The sequence below is a fragment of the Mustela putorius genome, unplaced genomic scaffold, assembly GCF_011764305.1.
Source record: "Mustela putorius furo isolate JIRA1106 unplaced genomic scaffold, ASM1176430v1.1 tig00000596_pilon_pilon_pilon, whole genome shotgun sequence".
NCBI classification, from domain to species: domain Eukaryota; kingdom Metazoa; phylum Chordata; class Mammalia; order Carnivora; family Mustelidae; genus Mustela; species Mustela putorius.
Window position 1 is genome coordinate 11,723,906 of NW_025421428.1, and position 22,759 is coordinate 11,746,664.

Below are 22,759 nucleotides of genomic sequence, written 5' to 3' on the forward strand. Positions count from 1 at the left end.
CAAGGAGCCCGATGCAGGACTCCATCCCACAACCCTGGGATCACAGTCTGAACTTAAAGCAGATGCTTAACTGACTGAGCCACCTGGGCATCCCTGTACTTACATTTTTTAAAAAAACACAAATGATGCAGACGTCACACTGTTTGGATCTTACTTTTCCCACCAGCATTCACTGAAGATCGCTTTACAGTAGCACGTGTAGAGCTGCCTCATTCTTATTAATGACTGCTTGTGTGGATGGACTATCCTTTATTGAAGCAGTGCCCTACGGGTCGACTTTTAGGTTCTTTCCAGTCTTTTGCTGTTACAAATAACACTGCTCTGAGGTGGCTTTCAAACCATTAAAAAAAATATCTTGGCACGCTGTATAAAAGCATTTACATCAGCACCTAGTACTCAAACTAGTAACAAAAGGTTCTGGAAGCCTTCCTCACCCTCACTGTATGTAATGCACTCTGATATTTCGTATTCCCTTCTGTTCTGTCTCGTTTTTTAAAAAAGTTGTGGTCAGAATCCACTAAGTTTAATTCTCTAGACACACGTACACGTACATGTGTCATGTTTTGAGGGGTCTCTGTGCCATTTACTAAATTTATCTTTTCCTCTGTATTTGAAATATACCAAATTGGCATAGGGTGGGTCATGTACATGTGTGGGTCATGACCTGCACTGGGAACGTGTTGTACACCCTTTGTGTACAGTGTCAGTGTATGCAAGATAAGGCGCTAGAACTGACGGGAGGTTTTGTGCGTTTAGAATTTGTGTAGATGTCGTCAGATTACCTTCTGTAGAAATTGTACAGATGTGTTTACTCACCCTGTTGCTGGTGAGAAACGGAGCTTCCAGGAGAAACAGGAGTGCATCTTCCCTCCACCTCAACAGTGCTGTCAGGCTTGTGGAAACATCTGTCACTGATTGGTAAAGATGGTCTCATTATATTTAATGTACATGCTTCGTGTTTTGAGGGATCCCCGTGCCATTTGCTAAATTACATTTTCGTGCAGATCTAAATACACCAAATTTACTTATACACTGAGATCTGTTGATGTACCCTCTGTTCTCTTCCAATATTAGACTTTTATTTGTTACAGTTGTATATGTTTTAATGTGTGATAGAGCTAGTTCCCCTCCTTGTAGTCCTCTTAATATTTTTATGGCTATCCTCAAACATTCATTTGTACCACACAAATGCACATATATCTCTCTTTTTAATGTTCTTCTCTTGTTTTTCCGCATGTCTCAAAGTCTTCTGGCCAAAGCCCTTATTGCTGATATCTAGTGCTTTCCATGATGGCAGAGGTCTTTGTACCCAGCATGGCCACTTGCTGATGTGTGACTAGAGATCAGCCTTACCACCTTGCCTTTCGGGTCCTCATTCTTCTCCCAGATGTGGAGCTAGGTCATTCCATTCTGCAGGACATACTCCAAGTGGGGGGCCCTTTGAAACCTTGCCTTCAGCCCACAAGGGTTCCTCTCTCGTGAATTAGAACACCAGAGCACACCGCCCATGAGGGAGGTGATTTCCTGGAGCTGACAGCTTGCTTCCCATCTGTGCTGTTTATCCAAGGCAAACCATGCCGCCTCGCGGTAATCAGTTGAGGTTTGTACTGAACAGGGTAATGGTTTCTTTTCCCTGGAGTTGTTTAACCAGCATCCTAGGAACAGATTCAGGAAGGCATGATCTAGTTTGACAACTCATTAGCCGGGGGTCGGTCCAGAATAGCGCTCAGAGGGAGAGAGCAAGGCCTGCATGTGGGATGCATGATTCACAGAATTCGAGAAAAGCTGGTATGTGCCAGGGGAGCACAGGGAGCTCATTTAATCAGGCAGTATCCACCACTGGGCAACTCATCCAAGTGTCCTAGGCCTGCTGCCTCCTCCTCACCCACCCACCCTGGCAGACTCGCCCGTCAGCTGTCCGAGCACCTGGAGACGCCTCAGCCCGCGGGGTTATCAGTTCCGGCCATCTGCAGAGGCGCCTCTCTGTGAGGGCTGCACTCGAGGGGCTGTGCTGGGTGGGATCGTATTCCTGGAATGAGCGGAGCAGTATCCGAGGTATTGGGGGAGGTACTACAGCAACGCATGAGACAGTGTGGCTCGGCGCTGAGAAAGGCTTGCATAGCAGAGCCTTGATGCAATCCTTTTTGGATTTCTAAGGGGAAAACTTAAGGTTGGTAGGAGGGACAGGCTGGGGTTGCATAAGCTTAATGCTTATTTTTCAAATAGCTAATCTTTAGAAAACAACTGAATTTAGAAGATTCTTCTCTAAGGCCCCGAAAGATTTCTTTTTGCCTCCACCCTCCCGGCCCTGATGTACTTCTGTTGTTGTGTCCCTGAGCTTCTGCGGCCATTGCGGCCAGTCGGCCCAGGGCTCCGGGAGCTTCGAGCTGGACTGTCACAGGGGCCATACCAAACTGAGCCATTGCTGCTCTGAGGAGTCTCCACAGTCTGGAAAACCTCCCCATCCCCTGGGATGCGATTGTCATTCTCAGTGCTCTCCGAGTTCACTGTCTCCTGCCAGCGCAGTGGAATTAAAGGCTGATTTTCCTCCACCATCCGCTGCCTGAATCATTTTTAGTTCTTCTGGTTATTTGTGTCTACACTTTATTTACTTTTGTGGGAGGCCACTGTCAAGTTCCACAGTTCCTTATACCCCGTGATAGAGTCTTTGCTTTTCTTCAAAGAGGTTCCCAGATGACATTCATTTTCACGGTCTGCTGAAGTGACAGGGTTGGGTTGACAGGAGAGGAATTTGGGCTTCAGCTTTAGCAGAAGCGGCAGGATAGGCCAACTGTATAACCTCTTGAATTTTTAAAAATTACCCACCCTGACAGTGGCTTGGCAGGTACAGGCATCCCAGTGAAAAGTCTGCTGAAACATGGCTGACCTTCCCTTGTCGAGGAGACTTTGAGCATTATTAAGTACTGCTTAATTATTAATTATTGAGCCCTGCCCTCCTGCACTGCGCCTACACTGTCAGGGTAATGATGTTGCTTCCTGGCCCAGCAGCCTGTAACCAGTGGTACATCCAGGGTGGTCTGAGGCAGCTAAAAGGGGCACCATTCCCGAGCACTGATAAGCTGGTAAGTCTGGCGGTCAAGAGGAACACTGTTTCTGGTGCGTTTCTTCAACAAGTCCTATCTTTAGGGTTCCTGCATGATCAGCAGGAGGCCCAGTCCTGGCTGAGCACCCAGAGTGTCTATATAACCAGGTGCGCACAATGACATGCCGTTCATAACGCTAATTTACACTTTATTCTCGGAACATGCCAGGAATTCCTGATGCGGATTCCCCAGTTCACTAGCAAAATGCTCAAAACTCAGAACTAATCAGAAGGAAGCCAGCAGACCTGACTGTTAGAAGGTGGCCGTGTGGTGTATTGAGAAGGGAGAGGAGTTTTAATATTTAACAAGTGTTGGAATGTAAATTTTATGTTGAAAGATGAACTAAGTCACGGGGTCTATAAATCTAATTATTGAGAAGGATAAAGTAGGTCCGCTCAGTGAAACCTCCCACAACTCTGAAACCTCTTAACAGGAGAGCCCGTGCGGGAGTCGGACGAGACCAAGAACAAGTTCTGCATAAACTAGGGCCAGGCGGAGCCGTCAGCATTCTGTGTGACGGAAGGAGCTTGGTCCTCGGGTTGGGGAGCACTCCTTTCACGCTGATGGGGGAGAAGTAGGTAATGAGCCTTGCTCCCGGTGACCAGCCCCAGGAGCCCCCACACTGTGCCAGTGATGTCCAAGGGGCAAGGGGTGCTCTAATCCCAGGGAGTGCCTTTTGGGAGAGGCTCCACGCTCTTCTCTGCGCTTCATGGCAGCAAAAACAGTGGCAGCTGAACTCCCCCCAAAAGAAGAGGGCATGGTACACTTGGCATCCACAGTGAAGTCACTGGATGACTGACAGACTTTTCCAAAGAGGGGTGGGATCAGGGGCTGTCCCCACATCCTACTTGGTCTTCTCCGTGAACTGCACTTGTGTCAGCAATGCCCACCTACAGGAGTGCCCTGTACATCAGTGTATGGACATCAGGCAAAGCGCAGGCTTAGTGGCACTGACTTCTGCTCCCCGCCTCCCCCAGCACCTCTCTGCGCTCTTCTGGGCCGTAAGTGAAACTGATCAGCTGTCCTAGAGCAGGTCACTTAGACTAAGGTGCCCCGAGGTGTGAGTGAGGCCTCCGAGTGGGCCTTCGCTCACTCTGGAAGGTCCTGCCACTGAAGGGCACCATCTTGCAGAGGGACACGTCCCCAGAGCTGCGGGATCCTTCTGGACAATTCTTGGGTTGCTCAGAATTTTATTTTAGTAGGATTGCAACCAGAAGATTGTAAATTACAGGGGCACCTGGGTGGCTCAGTTGGTTAAGCGTCTGCCTTCAGCTCAAGTCATGATCTCAGGGTCCTGCTTTCCCCTCTCCCTCTGCCACTCCCCCTGCTCGTGTGCACGCATGTGCACTCTCAAATAAATAATTTAAAGAAAAAAAAAGATTGTAAATTACAAAACTCTAAGTCAGAGTTTGCTCTTCCCTTGCCTGAGTTTTAAAAATCTGTTTATGTTATCTCCCCAAGCAAAAAATTAAAAAAGGAAGAAAGAATTCTGTTTACTTTCTTGAGGGTTATAAATGGGATCGACTCATGTATTTGTTAATATTTTCTTCTTTTAAAATATTTTAATTATCTATTATTACAAACATACAGGAATTGATGGAGCCTTCCATAACCAACCCTGCCATGTTTTTCAGGCTTTTTCTTCCTTTTTCTGTTTTTCAGTAATGGAGATACTGTAGCTACAGCTCTAGTACAACTGATCCTGTTCTTTTTTCTCCCTCCTGCCCCACACATCACCGCTATTCCAAACCCAGTTCCTCCTCTATCTCAGTAATCAGGGCAAGTTGTGATTTTTAACGTTTTTTTTTTTTTTTAAGGATTTTGTGTATTTATTTGACAGAGAGAAACACAGAGAGAGAGGAAACACAAGCAGAGGGAGTGGGAGAAGGAGAAGCAGGCTTCCCACCCAGCAGGAACCCAGTCGGGGCTTGGTCCCGGGATGCTGGGATCATGATCTGACCAAAGGCAGACACTTAATGACTGAGCCACCCAGGCGCCCAAGTCGTCATTTTTTTTTTTTTAAGATTTTATTTATTTATTTGACACATCACAAGTAGGTAGAAAGGCAGGCAGGGTCGGGGGGGCGGGGAAGTGGGGAAGCAGGCTCCCCGCTGAGCAGAGAGCCCAATGCAGGGCTCGGTCCTAGGACCCTGAGATAATGACCTGAGCCAAAGGCAGAGGCGTGACCCACTGAGTCCCTGGAGTCATCATTTTTTTTTTAATTTTTTTATTAACATACAATGTATTATTCGTGGAGCTGTCATTTTTAATGTCGCCCCCCACCTTCCGCAGTCGCTGGCTGCCCTTCTTGAGTTAGTAGGTTTGGTTACTTGCTGTCCCCCTGGAGCCTGATGTCCTGTTTGGATTTTAATGTGGAATTGTTTTTTTGCAAAGGAAGCATTCCCTCACCACCTCACTGAAACAAACCAAAAAAGAAAAAAAATAGCTGTCCCCATCCACACTTGCTTTCTGTCGGCCTGTCGGCCTGTCAGCCTGCTCCTGTCCCTCCCTCCTTCCCTGGTGCATCCAATGAGAATGACAGGTGCATGAGCTCTGTGCATGGGATCACGCCCACTGTAGATCTCAGAGGGAGGCTCGCTTGCGCTGGTGTCTGAAAGCCCCTTTCCTGCCTCCCCCACAGTAGAGGAGGCTGTGTGGCCCTAGTGTGGCCCTCCAGTCCCCCGCCCCCCACACTCATCCCTGCAGCGTGCTGACAGACAGGGCATCCCACAGGGGCATCCGGCTGGGGTCGCCGAGTCTGGGCTGCCGAAGCTTTTTAGCCCAAATTGAGGATGTGAGAATGAGAAGAAGATTTATGTTTTGTTTAGTGATTTCCATCTCTGATGACTATGTAGTTCTGGATAATTATATAATTATAAATAATAATTAGAGGTTTTAGGTAATAAGCATAATGATTTTTTAAAAATTTGCTTTCTTTTTTAATCAGCAAATAGGTACTAAGTTGTGTTCTTCACTAATTTAATCACCGACTATTTATTGAGTACATATTACGTGCTATGTATTTCTTATTCTCCCCATTGGGGACACAGGATTAAAACAACTTAGGGCTCTGCTCTCATGAAGCTGACATTCTAGGAGGTGTTGACAGTAAGTAATCGACCAAATAAGCAGGATAAGTACAATGCAGAGAAGTAAGAGAGGCGATATGATGACTAGTGCTAGGTGATGACCAGGTCAGGTGACTGCAGTGACACTGACATTTATGCCAGGCTCAGGATGGTAAGAGAGAACCAGGAATGTGGTGATTAGGTGGCTGGAGGATTTCAGGCAGAGGGAGCAGCAGATGCAAAGGCCCTGAGGCATTTTGTTACACCTTCTGCTTTAGCAAGTAAATTACAGCATGTGTAGAGAAACACAACATGGGTGGTTTTCTGCACACTGCGTCCTGCGTGGAGAGCTGTCTGTCTGAGGGGTTGCTGTGCACTGACAGGCTCAGCAGAGCTGGTTTATCAGAGTTGTTCGGGTTTGTGTGCACTCTGCGGGCTGAAAGCTGTCCTGTTTCCCTCAGCTCTACGTCTCCTCAGAGAGCCGCTTCAACGCTTTGGCTGAGTTGGTTCATCATCACTCGACTGTGGCCGACGGGCTCATCACCACTCTCCATTACCCGGCCCCCAAGCGCAATAAGCCCACCATCTACGGCGTGTCCCCCAACTACGACAAGTGGGAGATGGAGCGCACGGACATCACCATGAAGCACAAGCTGGGTGGAGGCCAGTACGGGGAGGTGTACGAAGGCGTGTGGAAGAAATACAGCCTGACGGTGGCCGTGAAGACCTTGAAGGTAGGCCTGGGCCTGCCGCGGCTAGATCCAGCCCGCCCTTGCCTGCTTGCGGCTCTCTCGGTGGCCTGCCCCTGTGCTCAGGTCTGAGGGGGGTAACCAGTGCCCAGGAAGTGCCTCTGTGGGCCTTTCTTCAGACGGGTTCAGCCCCTCTCCCCGACTTCATCCGTGTGCCAAGAAGGGCTGTGGTTTTTGGTGTAAAAAGATGAGTCATTTGGAGAAGTGTTTTCATTATATGGCAAGATTCTTTTAAAGCCGTGGGTTTCCGTTCTCTCTGTGTGGCATTTGGATCACTTCCTATGAGAGTTAAAAGGAGGAAAAAAAACCAAGTTTTGAAAGAAGGGGATTTAACCACAACGCATTTGACTGTTCTGTGGATTTTTGTCGGCAGATTTGAAAGGCAGGAGCATTGGGTGTTCTAGCAGGTTTCAGTTCTGTGTGGTGTGAGTGCAGGCCTCTGGAAATGGAGGTGTAGAAAGGCCTGAAGGAAGCGTCAGGGCTCCCTACTGACTCAGGTACCAGAGGGTCATTCTTGTTAACTAGGACTTTTCGCCCTTTCCGCTCAAGCGTGGGGTTTGTAGTTTTCTGGCGGATTTGATGTCCTTTAAAATCTTGAGGCTCAAGCACAGGTTTTGCTTGCGACTGTCTTTGCCTTCCACATGTGAGCTGAGCTTTTACCCGTGGCCAGAGCATCCCCTAGTGTTGACCTACGCTATTTTCACTTGCTTTAAAGGAACAATTACACTGACAACGTGCACAGGGATTGAGAGAGGAGGCAGTCCTGTAGCCACTGGACAAGAAAAAGAATGGAAACATCCATGACTGGGAGGAAGGGATCCAAGTGTGTGCACACACTTCTGTGGAGTCTGTGGGGTACACACTTGGAGACCCCTGGAGCCAGATCACCTTTTAGGGCTTCTGTTATTTCCCTGCTGCCTTTACTCAGAGGCACAGTAAAGTGGAAATTATGGGTTCTGGTTGACGTAAAGTGACTCTTCAGATAAAGGATTGTGTTCTTTAGTTCTAGAAACCAAGGGTGGCTTGCTTCCTGGCACTCTTATTGATTGTGTCCCCTTAGATCAGTCCTTTGGGCAGGACTGACACTTGTAGGTTGCGGAGTGGGGGTAACATAGTTTGGGATCACCTTGAGGACTCCTGGATACTTTCCAGGCATGGTTTTTTAAAAACACAATAAGCATTTATCGAGTTCCTTCCTTCTGTTTGCCTGACCTTGGGCTTAACCCTGAGATTGTGAAAATAGACTTCTTTCCTTCAGGCTAGTCGAGGTAATGGAACAGTGTAGCTAGGAGGAGAAATGGGCACTATGACAGGAACCACGGTGTGGTGTGGTAGGTGCCAGGTTAGAGGCAGGAGCGGGGTGCTGTCACACCGCCTGGGAATAAGGTTTTGGCGGGGGGAGTTACTGGTGAGCTCTACTTGTCAGGGAGAGAGCACGAAGGAGACCATACGTTGGTGCCATAGGGGAGGAACAGGAGTTGGCCGGGGGAACGGAGGCCTGGACAGAGGCGGAGGGTGAAGAGCCTGTGCAGTCACAGAGGGTTTGAACTGCCTGAGGAACTGGGATTTTATCCGGGAGACAGTGGGGTGCACTGGGTGCACAGATGATTGGATTTGCACTTCACAAAGGTGGCTACGTTGGCGAGCCATAGAAAACACGAAACAGCCGTTGTCCCACCTCCACCAGACCAGGTGAGGCCGGGGAGAAAGGCATGTGCTCATGCTCCAGCATCACTTTGGCACTGGACTGAAGAGCAGCCCCGGCTCTGGGTCTTGACCAGCTTGAGAAACTGTTAAAGGCCCAGGCAATATCCACACATTTGCCAGTATTTGCAAAAATGAAACAAGAAAGAACAGAAGCACAAAATACACTAGGTTTCCATCCAGGGAAGGTGTGTCTGAAAGCTTTAGAAAGAGTGAGAGTTTGCACAGCTTGAAATGTGGGGGAAACACAGCCCAGCAGTGGATACTGTGGTATTGTTTCCTGAGCAACTGAAGATGGCCATTCCAGAGGAGGGACCCCTCCTGGAGGTCACTGGCAGTGGTGGCTTTCTTATACCAGTGAATCCCAATTATTTGGAAGTTGTGTGCATGTTAGAATATATTTCTCTAATGTTGTATTATTAAACTTTTATTATACTTTTAATGGTTTTCCCCAAGAGCTTTATTAACTTTATGGTCCCACAGTTGGGGGGAAAAATTACAGAATCTAATTGCATGGATTTCTGGGAGTCGTCACCTCTGCTGATAGCTAATTAGGGAAAAGGAAATGCATCATATTCTAGAGATGTTTGTCAACCCAACATACCGTACGAAGCAAATGCTAAATAAATTACCCCTTTTTTCGCCTCCCCTGCACAAAGCACATCTCTACGGTAGGTTTCCCACTTGTCAGATGAGATCAGTGTCACGGTAGGTTTCCCACTTGTCGGATGAGGTCAGTGTCACGGTAGGTTTCCCACTTGTCAGATGAGGTCAGTGTCACTGTTCGGGGCATTTGTTTCCACTGGAGACGTTGAGAACTTTGGGTTCTCAATGACAGTAATGGCTCATCCTTATTGAGCTCTTGCTACGTGCCCGGGAGGGTGGGACACTCCATCTGTAGCCTCTCCTTTAATCCTTTCGACCACCATAGGGGAAGGGTCCTCCTGTGGTCACTGCTTCGGGCTTGAGGAAACTGCACTGGAGGGAGGCAGGGGAACTGACCCAGGCATCCTGCCTCAAAGCCCAGCTCCGTTCCTCTTTCCTTAATTGTCACTCTGCTGCTTATTCCTCACACACCATGAAAAACACAAACCACAGTTCCGAGTCCTAGAGACCCCCTTCCCTGCCCACACTCACTTGCCCTTCGGCTGCAGCTGGATCTTCCCTTCTCTCCAGGACCCAGCTGGGCACCTGAGTCTCCGTTGTCTCCTTCCCCCTCTGCCACCTATTTTGTGTTGCTGACCCGTCTTGAGGCGGCCCAGGAGGCAGCAAAACTGTGCTTTAACCCGGGCTCCATAGTGATCCACCAGGCCGCACTGGGTCCTGTACCGTCTGGGCCCGAGACCAGAAGAGACTGGGAAACAGGAGTGAACAAGGCTGCCCTCTATGGGTGGGAAACTGGAATTAAACCAAAAGCCTCCTGAAGGGAACTGCTGGTTTGAGTTCTGACATAATTCAACAGGTCCTAGGCTTACCTTTACCTGTGTATTATCGGTATCACAGGCGGGACGTGCCTAAGAGAACCAGATGTCCAGTAAAGAAAGCCCCACATTTCAGATGAGCTGTATTCCAAAAGTCTGTTTATAAGTCCCTTCCCCCCCCACCATGAAACGGTTCTGGAAGTCATAGAATTTGGGGAAGACTACTGTTGATCTAGTGGCATTAGGATTGACTCTTAAGCTACTGACAGATTTACCATTAAAGTTGTGGGAAGTGACATTGTTGAAAAATGTTAAGACTTAAAGTTGTACTTGGTTCTTTACCTCTTTTTCAAATAGGTTAATATACGCACATAGTGTCTTCTGCCTTGATTTGTGTGACTTTCCAGAAAAGTCTGTGAGGGGTAACTTTCTGAACCATGTGGCAGCATGCTGTCGACACGGCCCCGTGCCTTCTGGTGCCCGCATACGTGCAGTCGTTCCTCGTCAGTACGCGTAAGGCGCTCTTGTTCGTGCACGGATGTGTCTAACATAAACCAGCCTTCCGCGCACATTGGGGTTCTTCCCCACCCTTTGCTATTACAGACCGTGCCACGGGGATTCTTCTTGCTGGATATGTGGGGACTGTCCTAGTGGTCAGCTCCCCAGGGTACGCTAGATCGAGGAGCAGGTACCAGTTTGCACTCGACCGGCACTGGTGACCCTGCCCTTGCCTACACGGTCTGTTTGGGTTTGGCTTTTGTTTGCTGTATTCCCCCCAGGAAGCTGGTCCTGTTAGAGAGCTCCAGAAACGAGCAGAGAAGGAAGGGCTCCATGGCAGCACTGGACAGTCACGTGCTCTGGCTCTCTGGCTCCCCGAGGGGGCTGTGCACAGGGAGAGAGGCGGCACATCTCAGAACGCACTGTCACCATGTTGCTCGCTTGTTCTGGCTGTGTGTGTGAGGACCAGCATTCGGGGGTTCTGTGGGAGGTGGTTTCTTATGCACCTGGTTGGTGAACCCCCTTCCTCGGCCTGGCTCAGGAGCTCCACCCCATCTCTGTGGGCTGTGGGATGGCCCTTCACTGTGGTGGTGACCTTGCTCACCTCACATTTGGTTGAGAACCAGGGGCAGGTGTGGAAACTGAGCTCTCTGTGGACCCTGCTCCAGGACTGTGGTCCCTGCTGGGACTCGGGGAGCCATGAAGGGCACTCAGGGCTGTGTAGCACCAGTGACACGAACGCTGTTCTTGGTTAATGCTGTGAAATGCCTCTGCTGGCGGGGAGGCCAGTGAGCAGAAAGGCTGAAGCTGGATGGAAAACACCCGTGACATCTTGGGTCCAGAGAATGTGTGTCTGTGAGACACAAACCAAAAAGCAGTGTTAACTAAAGACCCAGCCTGTCTCTCATATAAGCAATGTATTTAGCCTGATCGCAGGGACAGAGATGACTGTCTTCATTACAGTAGTGGGTCCCGCTTGCCGAGTCCTGCCCACGAGGCGGGTGCAGCTTTTCTCCCTGTTTGTGGACTGGAAGGGGACATGCCGAGAAACCTCCCTTACCTGGCTTGTGAGTGACTAAGCATGGCCACGCCGTGGCAGGGCTTGGTCTGTGTAACTCAGAAGCCACCCTCTTAACCACCCCCTGTACCGGCCAGGCCCTGGTGTGCATCTGGGCCAGGCCGGTCAGTCCTCGTGAGGAGAGCTCGGCTGGCCCATCGCCCTCCCAATAGACAAGGCCGGAACTCAGTCTTTACTCGCTGTTGCTTTGCCCTCATTGATCAGAGTTCATTTTATTTTACTCTGTAAATGGAAGACCTTTCCAAAAAAAAGATGGAAGATTTTTAAATTAAAGTCAAGGAATAGAACAGGATAGCACGGGGTGGGGGGCGGTGTTGTTTCCAGTTTAATACAGCTACAGAAGTCTGAGGCTGCTGGTAGTATCTGTTATATAAATTGAACCAGGCCTGATTCCAGCAGGGGGAGACACGTTCATGCCAATTGTCCTATAAGAAAAAAACAAGGAATTATTTATACCACACATGTACGTGCGTGTGTATGAATGAGGGGAGAGCAAGACAGACAAAAAGAGGACGCGGTGCCTTTGAAAGCCCTCTTGTTCCTTCTGCATGTCCACGCCTCTCAAGATCCAGACCAGACATGGTTCTTTCAGAAAAGAGTCCGTAGCTATAAGGGCACGTGTGAAATGATTTCACTGTGGGTGGTTTATTATGTGGCACTTTAAAAGGAAAACTCCACTTGTCTAGAAAGCTTTATTTGACAGCTGTGTTTTGAAGGTGTTGCTGGCCAGGCAAGGTTCTTAAAGCCCCTGGTCCTTACGTGAGCAGCATCGGCTCTCCGACTCCAGCAGGCGTGTGCTCTCCAGCCTCGGCATTAGCGTGTCACCCGGCGGATCAGAGCCTTCCACGCACCAACGGCACAGCCTGCAGGGCATGTTAAGGAGCAGAGAGGACTCGGAAGAATTGAACAGCCAATGGGGCCGTGGCAGGGACGAGTTCTTGTCCCCCGTAGAGCTTGACGCGGAGACTACAGCAGTGGTTTATTGACATTAGAGTAGCTGACCGTTGTTAAGGAGCGATAAATTGTTTCTGAGTCTCACCCTCCTGAAACCCTAAGCTGAGTGGTAATGGGCTGACCTGTGTCCTCAGTGGTCATGCCTGGGCTTTAACCATGAGTGACCGCAGCCAGGACACGCTAGGCAGAGGATGGCCTGTGCTCTGCAAGTCTTTGCACGTGCGGGGGCGGCAGGAATGGCGCAGCCTCGGTGATGCTGCGGTGAGGGCGTGAGCTCATTGTCTCCCAAGGCACAGGTACAATGTGTAAGGTGCCACATTGAAAGTACGGTGGATAAAGGGGCACCTGGGTGGCTCAGTTGGTTAAGTTGCCGGCTTTTTTCTAGCTCGGGTCATGTTCCCAGGGTCACAGGATCGAGCCCCACGTGGGCTCTGCACTCAGCAGAGAGTCTGCTAAGGTTTCTCTCTCCATCTGCCCCTCCCTGTGTACGTGTGTGTGTGTGTGTGTGCGTGTGTGTGTACATGCGTTCTCGCTCACTTACTCTCAAATAAATCTCTTTAAAAAAAGGGGGTTCCTCTCAGGCGAGTCTAGTTTTCCAGATCACTTCCCATCCACCATGGAGCCTTCCTCTCCAGACAGACGTAGACTCCATGTTGAAACTTAGAGGGAGGCACCCTGCTTCTCCTGCTAGACTTTGTAGCTGGCCTCTTGCGACAGACACACCAGGTCATTTGCCCCCACCTGCTTGTCGCTGTGGTGGCCAGAGGGCATCGGTTCTTTAAGTCAGAAGAGGTTCACCTGACGCAGGCCGCAGAAGGCTCCTGCGTGGTAGGGCCAACGCCGTGTGCGGGGCAGGGTGTGTGCGGGGCAGGGCACGCAGCCCTCCAGAGTTGAGCCCGACCCAGAGCACCTGAGGAAGTGCAGACAGGGCCTCCGGTAAGATCTGGGCATTTGCGGATACCTCTGTCTCCGCATGGCATTTCGATCCGGTGAACTTGCTAGAACCTGATCTCATGAAGCCATCATCGGGGGCTGTGGAGGTTTATTTCAGAACCTGAGGAAATCTGCCTCGTGGGTGGTGGCGATGGCTTCATCAAGGCGCCCGGGCCGCCACGTGCTCAGAATCCTGTGCCGTGCAGTGTCTTCTGTCATGTTTTGACGTGCGGGTCTTCTTTGGTTGGACAGTATCTTTTTGTGTCATCGGGGTTTTTTTGTTAATGTGAAGTGTCTTAGGACTGCTTGGAAACCAGTTATTCGTTAGGGAAGTAGAACCAGCCTCTCCATTGCAGCCCCTAGAAGCCAGTGGCCAGCATCTGTTTATTGGCCTGGGCAAGAAGTCACAAGGTCAGCACCGAAGGGAGAGCCGCCTGCGCACCCGGTGGCCGTTGGCGCGGTGGCAGCCGAAGCTCCGGATTGTACTGACCATTCAAGCTGTAGCTTCCCGCTTAAACACTGTCCTTGCTGAGACAGCTCCCCCCCCCTTTTTTCCCACAGGAGGACACCATGGAGGTGGAGGAGTTCTTGAAAGAAGCTGCAGTGATGAAAGAGATCAAGCACCCCAATCTGGTGCAGTTGCTCGGTGAGTGCGCGGGGCTCTGGCGAGAGGGCCTCTTCGCTGAACACCCCCCCCCCCCCGGGTGCTGCAGGTGCTGCGAAGGAGGTGAGCGGCCTGCAGCACGAGGATTTCTGCTGCGGGCGTCTGTCCTCTGCCAGCACGCAGCCCGTGGCAAAAAGGAGGCCGATGTGGGACGGCGTGGCAGGGGAGAGGGAGGGTTCCACACCCAGCATGGGGCCCAGTGAGGGGCTCGATCTCAGGACCCTGAGATCGTGACCTGAGCCATGCAGGTGCCTCCTGTTTTTTTTCTTAAGGGGGCAACGTTACTACTTTAATTCGATACCTAAAAGCAGATGTATGCAAATCTCCAATGGCTTCAGAGACCAGAATTTCCAGTCGTTTCACTGCAGTTACTCTGTAAGCAGACATGCCTGTGGTGGGAGTGAACTGACAGTGCTGTAGGCTGTTTGGCGTGTGCCCGACCTTTGCCTCTGAGCTTATTGGCAGCCTCTTCTGTTGGAGGTCAGGGGCCCCAGAGGAAGAGAAGAGCGCGGCCGCGTCCCTCCCATAGGAACGTGAGCACAAGCCACGAGTACTTGCAACTGTGGCAGAGGTTGGGTCCCAGATTTAGGGGCAGAGACAGAATCCATTTCAGGAGTCCTTTTCTGTTGCGTGGTCCTTTCCGGGGTTGGTGCACTCGGCCACGGAGCAGCACACCAAAGCCCTTGACGTTTCTCTTGTTGGCAGGGGTCTGCACCCGGGAGCCCCCATTCTACATAATCACTGAGTTCATGACCTACGGGAACCTGCTGGATTACCTGAGGGAGTGTAACCGGCAGGAGGTGAACGCCGTGGTGCTGCTCTACATGGCCACCCAGATCTCGTCAGCCATGGAGTACCTGGAGAAGAAGAACTTTATCCACAGGTAGGCGCCTGGTGGGGCAGCCCTCCCCGCAGAGCCACAGAGTGGCCATGGGGCCGGCCACCTTTTACAGAGAGCTCCAGCTTACGAGGTCTTTGGGCTCAGCCTTTCACCTTAGTGCAGGCAACACAGTGGGCCGTGGACCACAGGCAGGCGCTGGGTTCCTGGCCTCGCCAGCTTCACGCATGCATCCAGGACCCAACTCAGCAGGCCTGGACCCTGGGCCCGCTGAGCAGTGGATCCCCGCACTAAGAACTATTTCCCGCAGCACCGTTTTGGACGACGTGGAATGCTAAATGAAGTTCATCAAAGGCATCCTTCCTGATAATCAGGCCCTGGGAAGCGGAGCGCGGTGGGCGCTCGTCAGGGATGCCCTCCTCCCCCGGGGTTGGCGGGGGGGCCGGCGTGGCTCCCACACGGGCTCGCGGTCACAGCCAGCGCCCGGGCTCTTTGTGTTTCGCGGTTTCTCTCCTTTCTCTTTATTATCATTTCATTCTCCACTTAACTTGCTGTCCTCTGGCTCGGGGATGTTTCCATGATTGTCAGTACTGTGTATGTGTAGTTCTAAATTAAGCGGCTTTGCTGTTTTGAATCCTGGAGTGTTTTGACCTTCAAGCGTGCCACAATTACCTTGGTGTTCGCATTCCTTGCTGGTGGAGATGGCTTCCTAGCAGAATGACGGCCTGAGCAGGACAGGGCCTGACAGGCTTTGCTGGTGACTTTTATACACGATGTTCTCCACGCCACCGCTGTGAACTTTCCTACCCAATTACCTCAACTGTGGAGCCCGTACATGAGATTCCGTAGTGGGGAATAAGAGCAGCACGTGTGAAAGGCCGGCCGCTTCTTGTAAGACAGCGTTCCGGGGCTGCGCAAGAGCCTGATTCATGTGCTCCTGTCACTCAAGAAGGTGAACCCTCTGAGGCTGCAAATTGAGATTTCTTGACTTCTGGTTTGCTTTGCATGGCTAGATCCGCTCCTTTTTCATTTCATGAACTTAAAATGCTTTACCAAAATCCTATTAGGCACAAGTCTTCTGCATTTAATTTCCCTCTGATTGCTGGTGATCGGGCTATCTTAGGCAGACATCGCCTGAAGGTGCTGCCTCTTCTCATTCCTTCGTGCCGTTTTGCCTTGTGATTTCATGGTTAGCATCCACGGACCAGATATCAGACTCCCACCTCCCTGGGACAATCAGGAGGCGAGAAGAAGCTGATTATACAGGAGAGAATTTGTAGGATACGTCCGGATAAGCATCAGGAGGAAATAGGAGAGTGTGAAACACAATTTGGGAGGAAATGCTGTGGGCTTTATTTTTTTTTTTTAATTTTTAATTTTTTAAATTTCTTTTCAGTGTATGAGAATTCATTGTTTATGCACCACACCCAGTGCTCCATGCAATACGTGCCCTCCCTAATACCCACCACCAGGCTTACCCCTCCCCTTCAAAACCCTCAGATTGTTTTTCAGAGTCCATAGTCTCTCATGGTTCATCTCCCCTTCCAGTTTCCCTCAACTCCCTTCTCCTCTCCATTTCCCCATGTCCTCAATGTTATTATTTCTTAGGGCTCCACAAATTGTGGGCTTTATTTTATTTTGTCCTTTATCAAGTCTGGATGGGCCCAGTGTAGATTCCATCTGATGGAAGTTGAGGATTGGCTGATGCCTTTGTTCCCCGTGCCTGGCATAGAGCTCTCCTAACCGAGCAGACCCTTGGTGACCACAGATGTGCAGGCATGAGTGGAAGCACTTTACATATTAACTCACAACCACTCACCACAGCCCTAAGAAGTAGGCGCTGCCGTGATCAGCTTCATTTAAGGATGAGGGTAACGGTGGCCCAGGGTAATGAACTTGCACCTCTTACCTTGGTGGGAGCTCAGGCGGATGTGAGGGATGAGCCGTGCTCCCGGTGGGGTGCTCACACGTGTTCCCCAGGGGACTGGACCCTGCCGTCAGGAGCGTGCCTTTGATCACTGGTGATGGGTTGGTGAGGCCGGGAAAGCTGGCCACACTCCCGGATAAACGCTTTCTTTCCCCAGAGATCTTGCTGCCCGAAACTGCCTGGTAGGGGAGAACCACTTGGTGAAGGTGGCTGACTTCGGCCTGAGCAGGTTAATGACCGGGGATACCTATACCGCCCATGCCGGGGCCAAGTTCCCGATCAAGTGGACAGCGCCAGAAAGCCTGGCCTACAACAAGTTCTCCATCAAGTCCGACGTCTGGGGTAAGGGCTGCTGCTGCTCGCGGTCAACCCTCCCTGCCGGGGCGGCTCCGTCTCCTCTTGTCCTCACTCCTCTTGCCTTTTCTCTACCTCTTTCTTGCTCCTTCACTTCTTTTCCTTTATTCCTGAATTTTTTATTTTTTTCTCACTTGATAGTCTTTACTCCTGTTTTCTCTCCAAGGTGAAGTAAAAGCCAGTGTTTTCTTCCAAAATAATTCAGCTTAACTTTTTTTCTCCCCCACTAACTCACCGCCTTCATCCGAAGCGTGCTCCTTGGGTTTGCAGGGGCAGTTAGCCAGCCCTGCAGGCACACAGGGTCCTCTGAGCAGGGAAGGCCGTGTCGTTTGGTTTGGGCTTTAAATAGATTATTGCCCTTGGAAGCTTCACCTGCCAGTACTTAGATGTTTTGTTCAAGAACTTCCTATTGTGGCAGGTCGTAAGCATCCACTGAAGAAGGCGGAGTTGCACCGTGGGCCCCGTGCACACATCACCCCCCTTCCTGGCCGTCAGTCGTGGTTCTCCTGCAGCCTTGACCCCGCCCCCGCCCCAACGGTTTTGAAGCAGATCCCAGATAGCGTATGATTTTGTTCATAAATATTTCAGTAGGAGTCTCTCAAAGATGGCTCTTTATTCTTGTAGCCACAGTGCCCCTCCTCCCCATATTGACAGTAATTCCTGAGTATCACGATGCAGTCAGCGTTTGCATTTCCAGCTGAGCCGTAAAAGTCCTACTTCTCCCAGCTGCTTGAGCTGAGATCTGAGCACTGTTCACACCAGGCAGGCGGTCGGTGCGCCCTCTGTGCTGTCCGGTCTAAGCTCCCACCCCGTCTTTCCACGGCCTTTGCTGTCTGTTTGTTAAAGAAACCCCCTCCTGGGTCCTTCCACGTCTCCCACACCGCATCCCGCGCTGTAATTCAGTGTGTTCCTCTGTCTTCCGTACTCCTGGTATGTGCGCAGCTGTGGCTGGTCCACCGGGTCATCCTTGGGTCTGACTTCTTTTCAGCAGGACAGCGTCATGCGCCATCGTGTGCTGTTTAATCAAGCCAGTGCTGGGCTCCATTATCCCTCCCGTGTGATTTTACAGCTCCTGATACCCAGTGCCTAGATCTGCTGATCTGTTAGGGGTTGCGGAGTGGTGCTGCTCTAATTCTGCCACTCCTCATTCACCCGTTAGCTCGGCGCTTCTGTAAGAAGAAACCCTCCTCTGCTGTTTGGTTACTCGGGGGTACAGTTCGTTTAGAAAAAGCAGCATCGTTCGCTTCCTTGCTGTTGTTCACCCATGTTCACACAGACGAGTTGGTGTTTTAATGCCTTCCAGTGATGACCAAGTAGATTTGGGGGTTTTTTCTTTTGTGACACTATTATGATATAGGTGTATATAAAATATAGATGTGACATGGTTGACTATGTTTTAACCCACTGCAGTTCTTTTTCTTCTTGATACTTTGTCTCTTATATGGCCAGTGGGAACTGCAGATTGCTCCTGGTCCTTTTGACAAAACCCTTGTAGTCGTTAACAGTGTCCGTCTGGGGCCATAAAGATATTCCCGGTCCGTTCCATGTCCTGGACCTGAATCACCCATTTCTCCAAGGAGTCCTGTGCACCAGTGGGGGAAGAGGCAAGAGGGAGAGAATCCCACGCAGACTCCATACTGAGCATGAAGGCCCACACAGGGCTCGATCTCATGACCCTGCGATCCTAATCTGAACTGAAGTCAAGAGTCCTATGTTTAACCACTTAAGCCCCCCAGGTGTCCCAGTTTTACATGATTTTTATGAACTGTTTGGAGTTAGAAGGGGCCTTGGAGAGGATACTGTACACAAGAGAGGAGAGGAGGCTTGTTTTAGACACTTAGCTAGCCGATCTCAGAGCTAGGAGTAGAAATAGCCTCTTGACTTCCAGCCGTCGGGGTCCTCCACCGTAAATCCCAGCACGGTGGTCTCATTACATCAGAGACACTGGCAGGGCTGATCAACCCAGTTTCTTCCCCGCATTGAGCTCGTTGTGGAGTGGGGAGGGTGTTAACTGAACGTCTCCTTCTGTTCTGGGCTGTTGGTCATTAAGAGCCTAGCAGGATGTCCCTGGGCTGCTTCTGAGGGCGGAATTCTCATGTGCGCTACCTAGGTTTAGCCAGTTTTAAGTGCAGGAGAGTTCCATTTCATACACCTTCAACAAGCTCTGTCTTTCTTTTTTCTCGTAGCTTTTGGAGTATTACTTTGGGAAATTGCCACCTATGGCATGTCACCTTACCCAGGAATTGACCTGTCCCAGGTGTATGAGCTGCTGGAGAAGGACTACCGCATGGAGCGTCCGGAAGGCTGCCCGGAGAAGGTCCACGGACTCATGCGAGCGTGTGAGCCTTGCCCAGTGGTGCCAGGGGGCCGTGTGGGGGCCGTGTGGGCTCCGTGCGGGCTCCGTGTGAGGGGCCGCGCGAGAGTGTGTGCGCCCCGTGCGAGTGCTCCCCTTCCTTCCCTGCCTCTCTCGATCCACTTTCTCCAGAAGCAGCCAGTGTGGCTGTTAGGTCCACACTCACCCAGACTGTCCTCCGCGCTTCTGTACCCACTGTTTACACGTAGCGATTACGTGGGAGGGGGGTTTTGGTTTCTTTTTAATGCAAAAATGGGATTGATGGATTCCAAGCTTGGATTTCTTATTAATAAATACAAATTCCTAGGCCCTGCCTTCGAATATCCTGCTGTAGTAGGCACATGCTCCGCTGACGTCTAGCTAGTTGGTTTTATTATGTATATATTTATATAAGATCATTCCCTCAACTTTTTTTTGCACGTAGCTGTGTGACAGGCATTATCTTTTGGTCCGCATTTCAAAGGTATCTCTCCCTCTCCCCACCCCCTTATTTTTATATAGTTGTTTAGCTTCCCATTAAATGACTTATTCATTCATCTAAAACCATTTTGGTAGACATTTGGTTGTTTCACATATTTGTTTGGCTTTTGCCATTACTAGGAAAGCAAGGATGAACCCTCTTATATGTATACCTCTGTGCATTATGCTGGTATTTCTAAAATAAAGCAAATAAAACCAAAGTTAAACCATTGGTTCAGAGGGCTATTTGCATTTTAAATTTTGATAGGTTTTACCAAATTGTTTTCCATGGAAGGTACCCCCCCAAAAAAAGGTACCACTTCTCCCACCAGAAGTGTAGGAGAGTAACTGTTCTCACCAACATGGGGCTTTATCAGTCCCTAATCCTCACATTAATCTTGGGGCACCTGAGTGGCTCAGGTGGTTAAGCATCCAACTCTTGATCTCAGCTCAGGTCGTGATGTCAGGGTCCTGAGTTTAAGTCTCACATTGGGTTCCACACTGGGCATGGAGCCTACTTAAAAAAAAAAAAAAAAAAATCCTTGTGTTAATCTTGTCTTAATTAACATTTCTTTACTGATAAGGAGTTCAGACTTTGATAACCCAGAAGTAAGGGTGAACTAGAAAGCAAGCCGTTTGACTTAGTGATTCTCTGCACTTGTTAGAGTGGGGCTGGGGAAAAGACTTATAAATGTAGTTCTTGCTGTCACATCTCTCTGGGGCTTTACAATCCATATTCCTGCCAATATCTAAAGTCTTTTTGAATTCTTAATGTCTGTAATAGGACACAGTGACATTTGTCACTTTAACTTGTCACAGCAAAACATGGTTAGCAGGATTGGGGGTTTTTTTGGGTTTTTTGGGTTTTTTGGGTTTTTTTTTTAAGATTTGAGAGAGCACGAGTGGGAGGGGCAGAGGGAGAAGGAGAAGCAGACTCCCTGCTGAGCAGAGAGCCTGCCGTGGGGCTCAATCCCGGGACCCTGAGATCATGACCTGAGCCAAAGGCAGAGCCGTATCTGAGCCACCCGGGCATCCCTGGGGTGCTTCTTTCATTACCAGACTTTCCTTAAGAACTGCTAGACCCCCGCTTATTAGCAGGGCCTCATGCATGGTCTGACTGTTTTTCGTGTGTCCAGGTTGGCAGTGGAATCCCTCCGACCGGCCTTCCTTTGCTGAAATCCACCAAGCCTTTGAGACGATGTTCCAGGAATCCAGCATATCAGATGGTAAAGTGCCCATTCCTGGGGGTGCCTGCAGTGGGGTGAGAGGTTGGAATGGAAGGGGACAGCGAGTTCTCTGAGACCAGAGAGCTGGGCAGAGGTGTTGGGCGTGGAGCTGTCTTGCAGCCATGCCGGACTCTGAGAAGTACCGAGGGTGATTTTCTCAGTATCTGTATCTCTTCTGTAACTGTGCATGAATGAGCTCTCTTACTCGAGGGGGAGAAAAAGACGGAAAACACCAGCATACCAAACTGACACCATTACTGATGGCTGCTGATTTTTGGTGTGGGTTTTGTTCATAGAAGTGGAAAAGGAACTGGGGAAGCAAGGTGTGCGAGGGGTTGCGAGTACTTTGCTGCAGGCCCCGGAGCTGCCCACCAAGACCAGAACCTCCAGGAGAGCTGCGGAACACAAAGACCCCACTGAGGTGCCTGAGACGCCCCACTCCAAGGGCCCGGGAGAGACCGGTACGTCCCCTGCCCCCAGCAGACACCCAGGGGCGTCCACCCCCTCAGGGCCAGTACAGGCAGATGGGAAGCAGTAAGAGAGCCTGCACAGAGGGCAGGCAAATTCCTCGTTAGTGATCCAGCTTTGAAAAGTGGAAGGCTCTCCCCTCCACACAGCGTCGTGCCCCTCCTTCTGGGAGTCCTTAGGAACCGCCGGCTTCAGCAGTTACTCTGGTCAGGTGGGCACAGGTGCTTATGAAGCCGACTGAGAACAAACCCGCCTTTTCATGTATTATTCACGGCATTGGTGGTTGCTTTTGCGGGCGCCGGAACAATAATAAATATTGAACCAAACGAAGAGCAGCTCGTTGCGAAGTGCGGAATGAAAGCTCCCTAGAACTGACGGAGCCAGGGGACACCCGCAGCGCAGCGCCAGTGTCCACACATGGTCTCTGAGAAAAGACTGGCGGCCCCCGTTCCCTAGCTGCTTGCGGGAGGTGGCAGCGGTGCCCAGGAGTCTCCGGGTGTCGGGAGGAGTAACCCCCGCCGGCACCAACCAGTGCTCCCGCAGCCCCCCGCGCCCTGCTGTCCTTTGAGTTCGGCTGCTCTGGTGCAGCAGCTGCTGCTCTCCCAGCAGAACCCTGGAAGCCGGGTTTGTGGAGGCTCCTGGGGGAAGCTCTCATGGTCCACTGATGAGTGAGTGGGGAGATGCAGGACAAAGCCAGAACAACGAGATATTTAGGCATAGCACGATTCCCAAATACTTCTTCTCGTGTACCCATATTAGTTAAAAAAAAAAAAAAAGGTCACACATGAGTCTAGGTGTGTACGCGTACTATGCCCAGACACGTGTTTTATAAAATACAGCAGAAATGTACACTTAGAAGGTTTATGTTAAAAAATCCAAATTACAGAGTTTTCTTTCCACACCCCCGATTGTCTTGCTCACCCACTTTTGAAGTCTGTGGCCTATAGACTCTCCAGAAGCT

The 22,759-nt window shown here is 50.4% G+C and overlaps 1 protein-coding gene across 2 annotated transcripts in view; it reads left to right on the plus strand.

Annotated features, from left to right (window-relative positions):
• Positions 1–22,759, plus strand: part of ABL1 (ABL proto-oncogene 1, non-receptor tyrosine kinase) — a 133,648-nt gene that overhangs the window by 106,154 nt on the left and 4,735 nt on the right. For both annotated transcript variants that reach the window (XM_004757105.3, XM_045082604.1), the window contains exons 4-10: positions 6,634–6,906; positions 14,071–14,155; positions 14,879–15,056; positions 17,096–17,280; positions 19,479–19,631; positions 21,241–21,330; positions 21,627–21,791. In XM_004757105.3, coding sequence (XP_004757162.1) covers positions 6,634–6,906; positions 14,071–14,155; positions 14,879–15,056; positions 17,096–17,280; positions 19,479–19,631; positions 21,241–21,330; positions 21,627–21,791 — 1,129 coding nt within the window. The remainder of the gene's footprint in view (positions 1–6,633; positions 6,907–14,070; positions 14,156–14,878; positions 15,057–17,095; positions 17,281–19,478; positions 19,632–21,240; positions 21,331–21,626; positions 21,792–22,759) is intronic.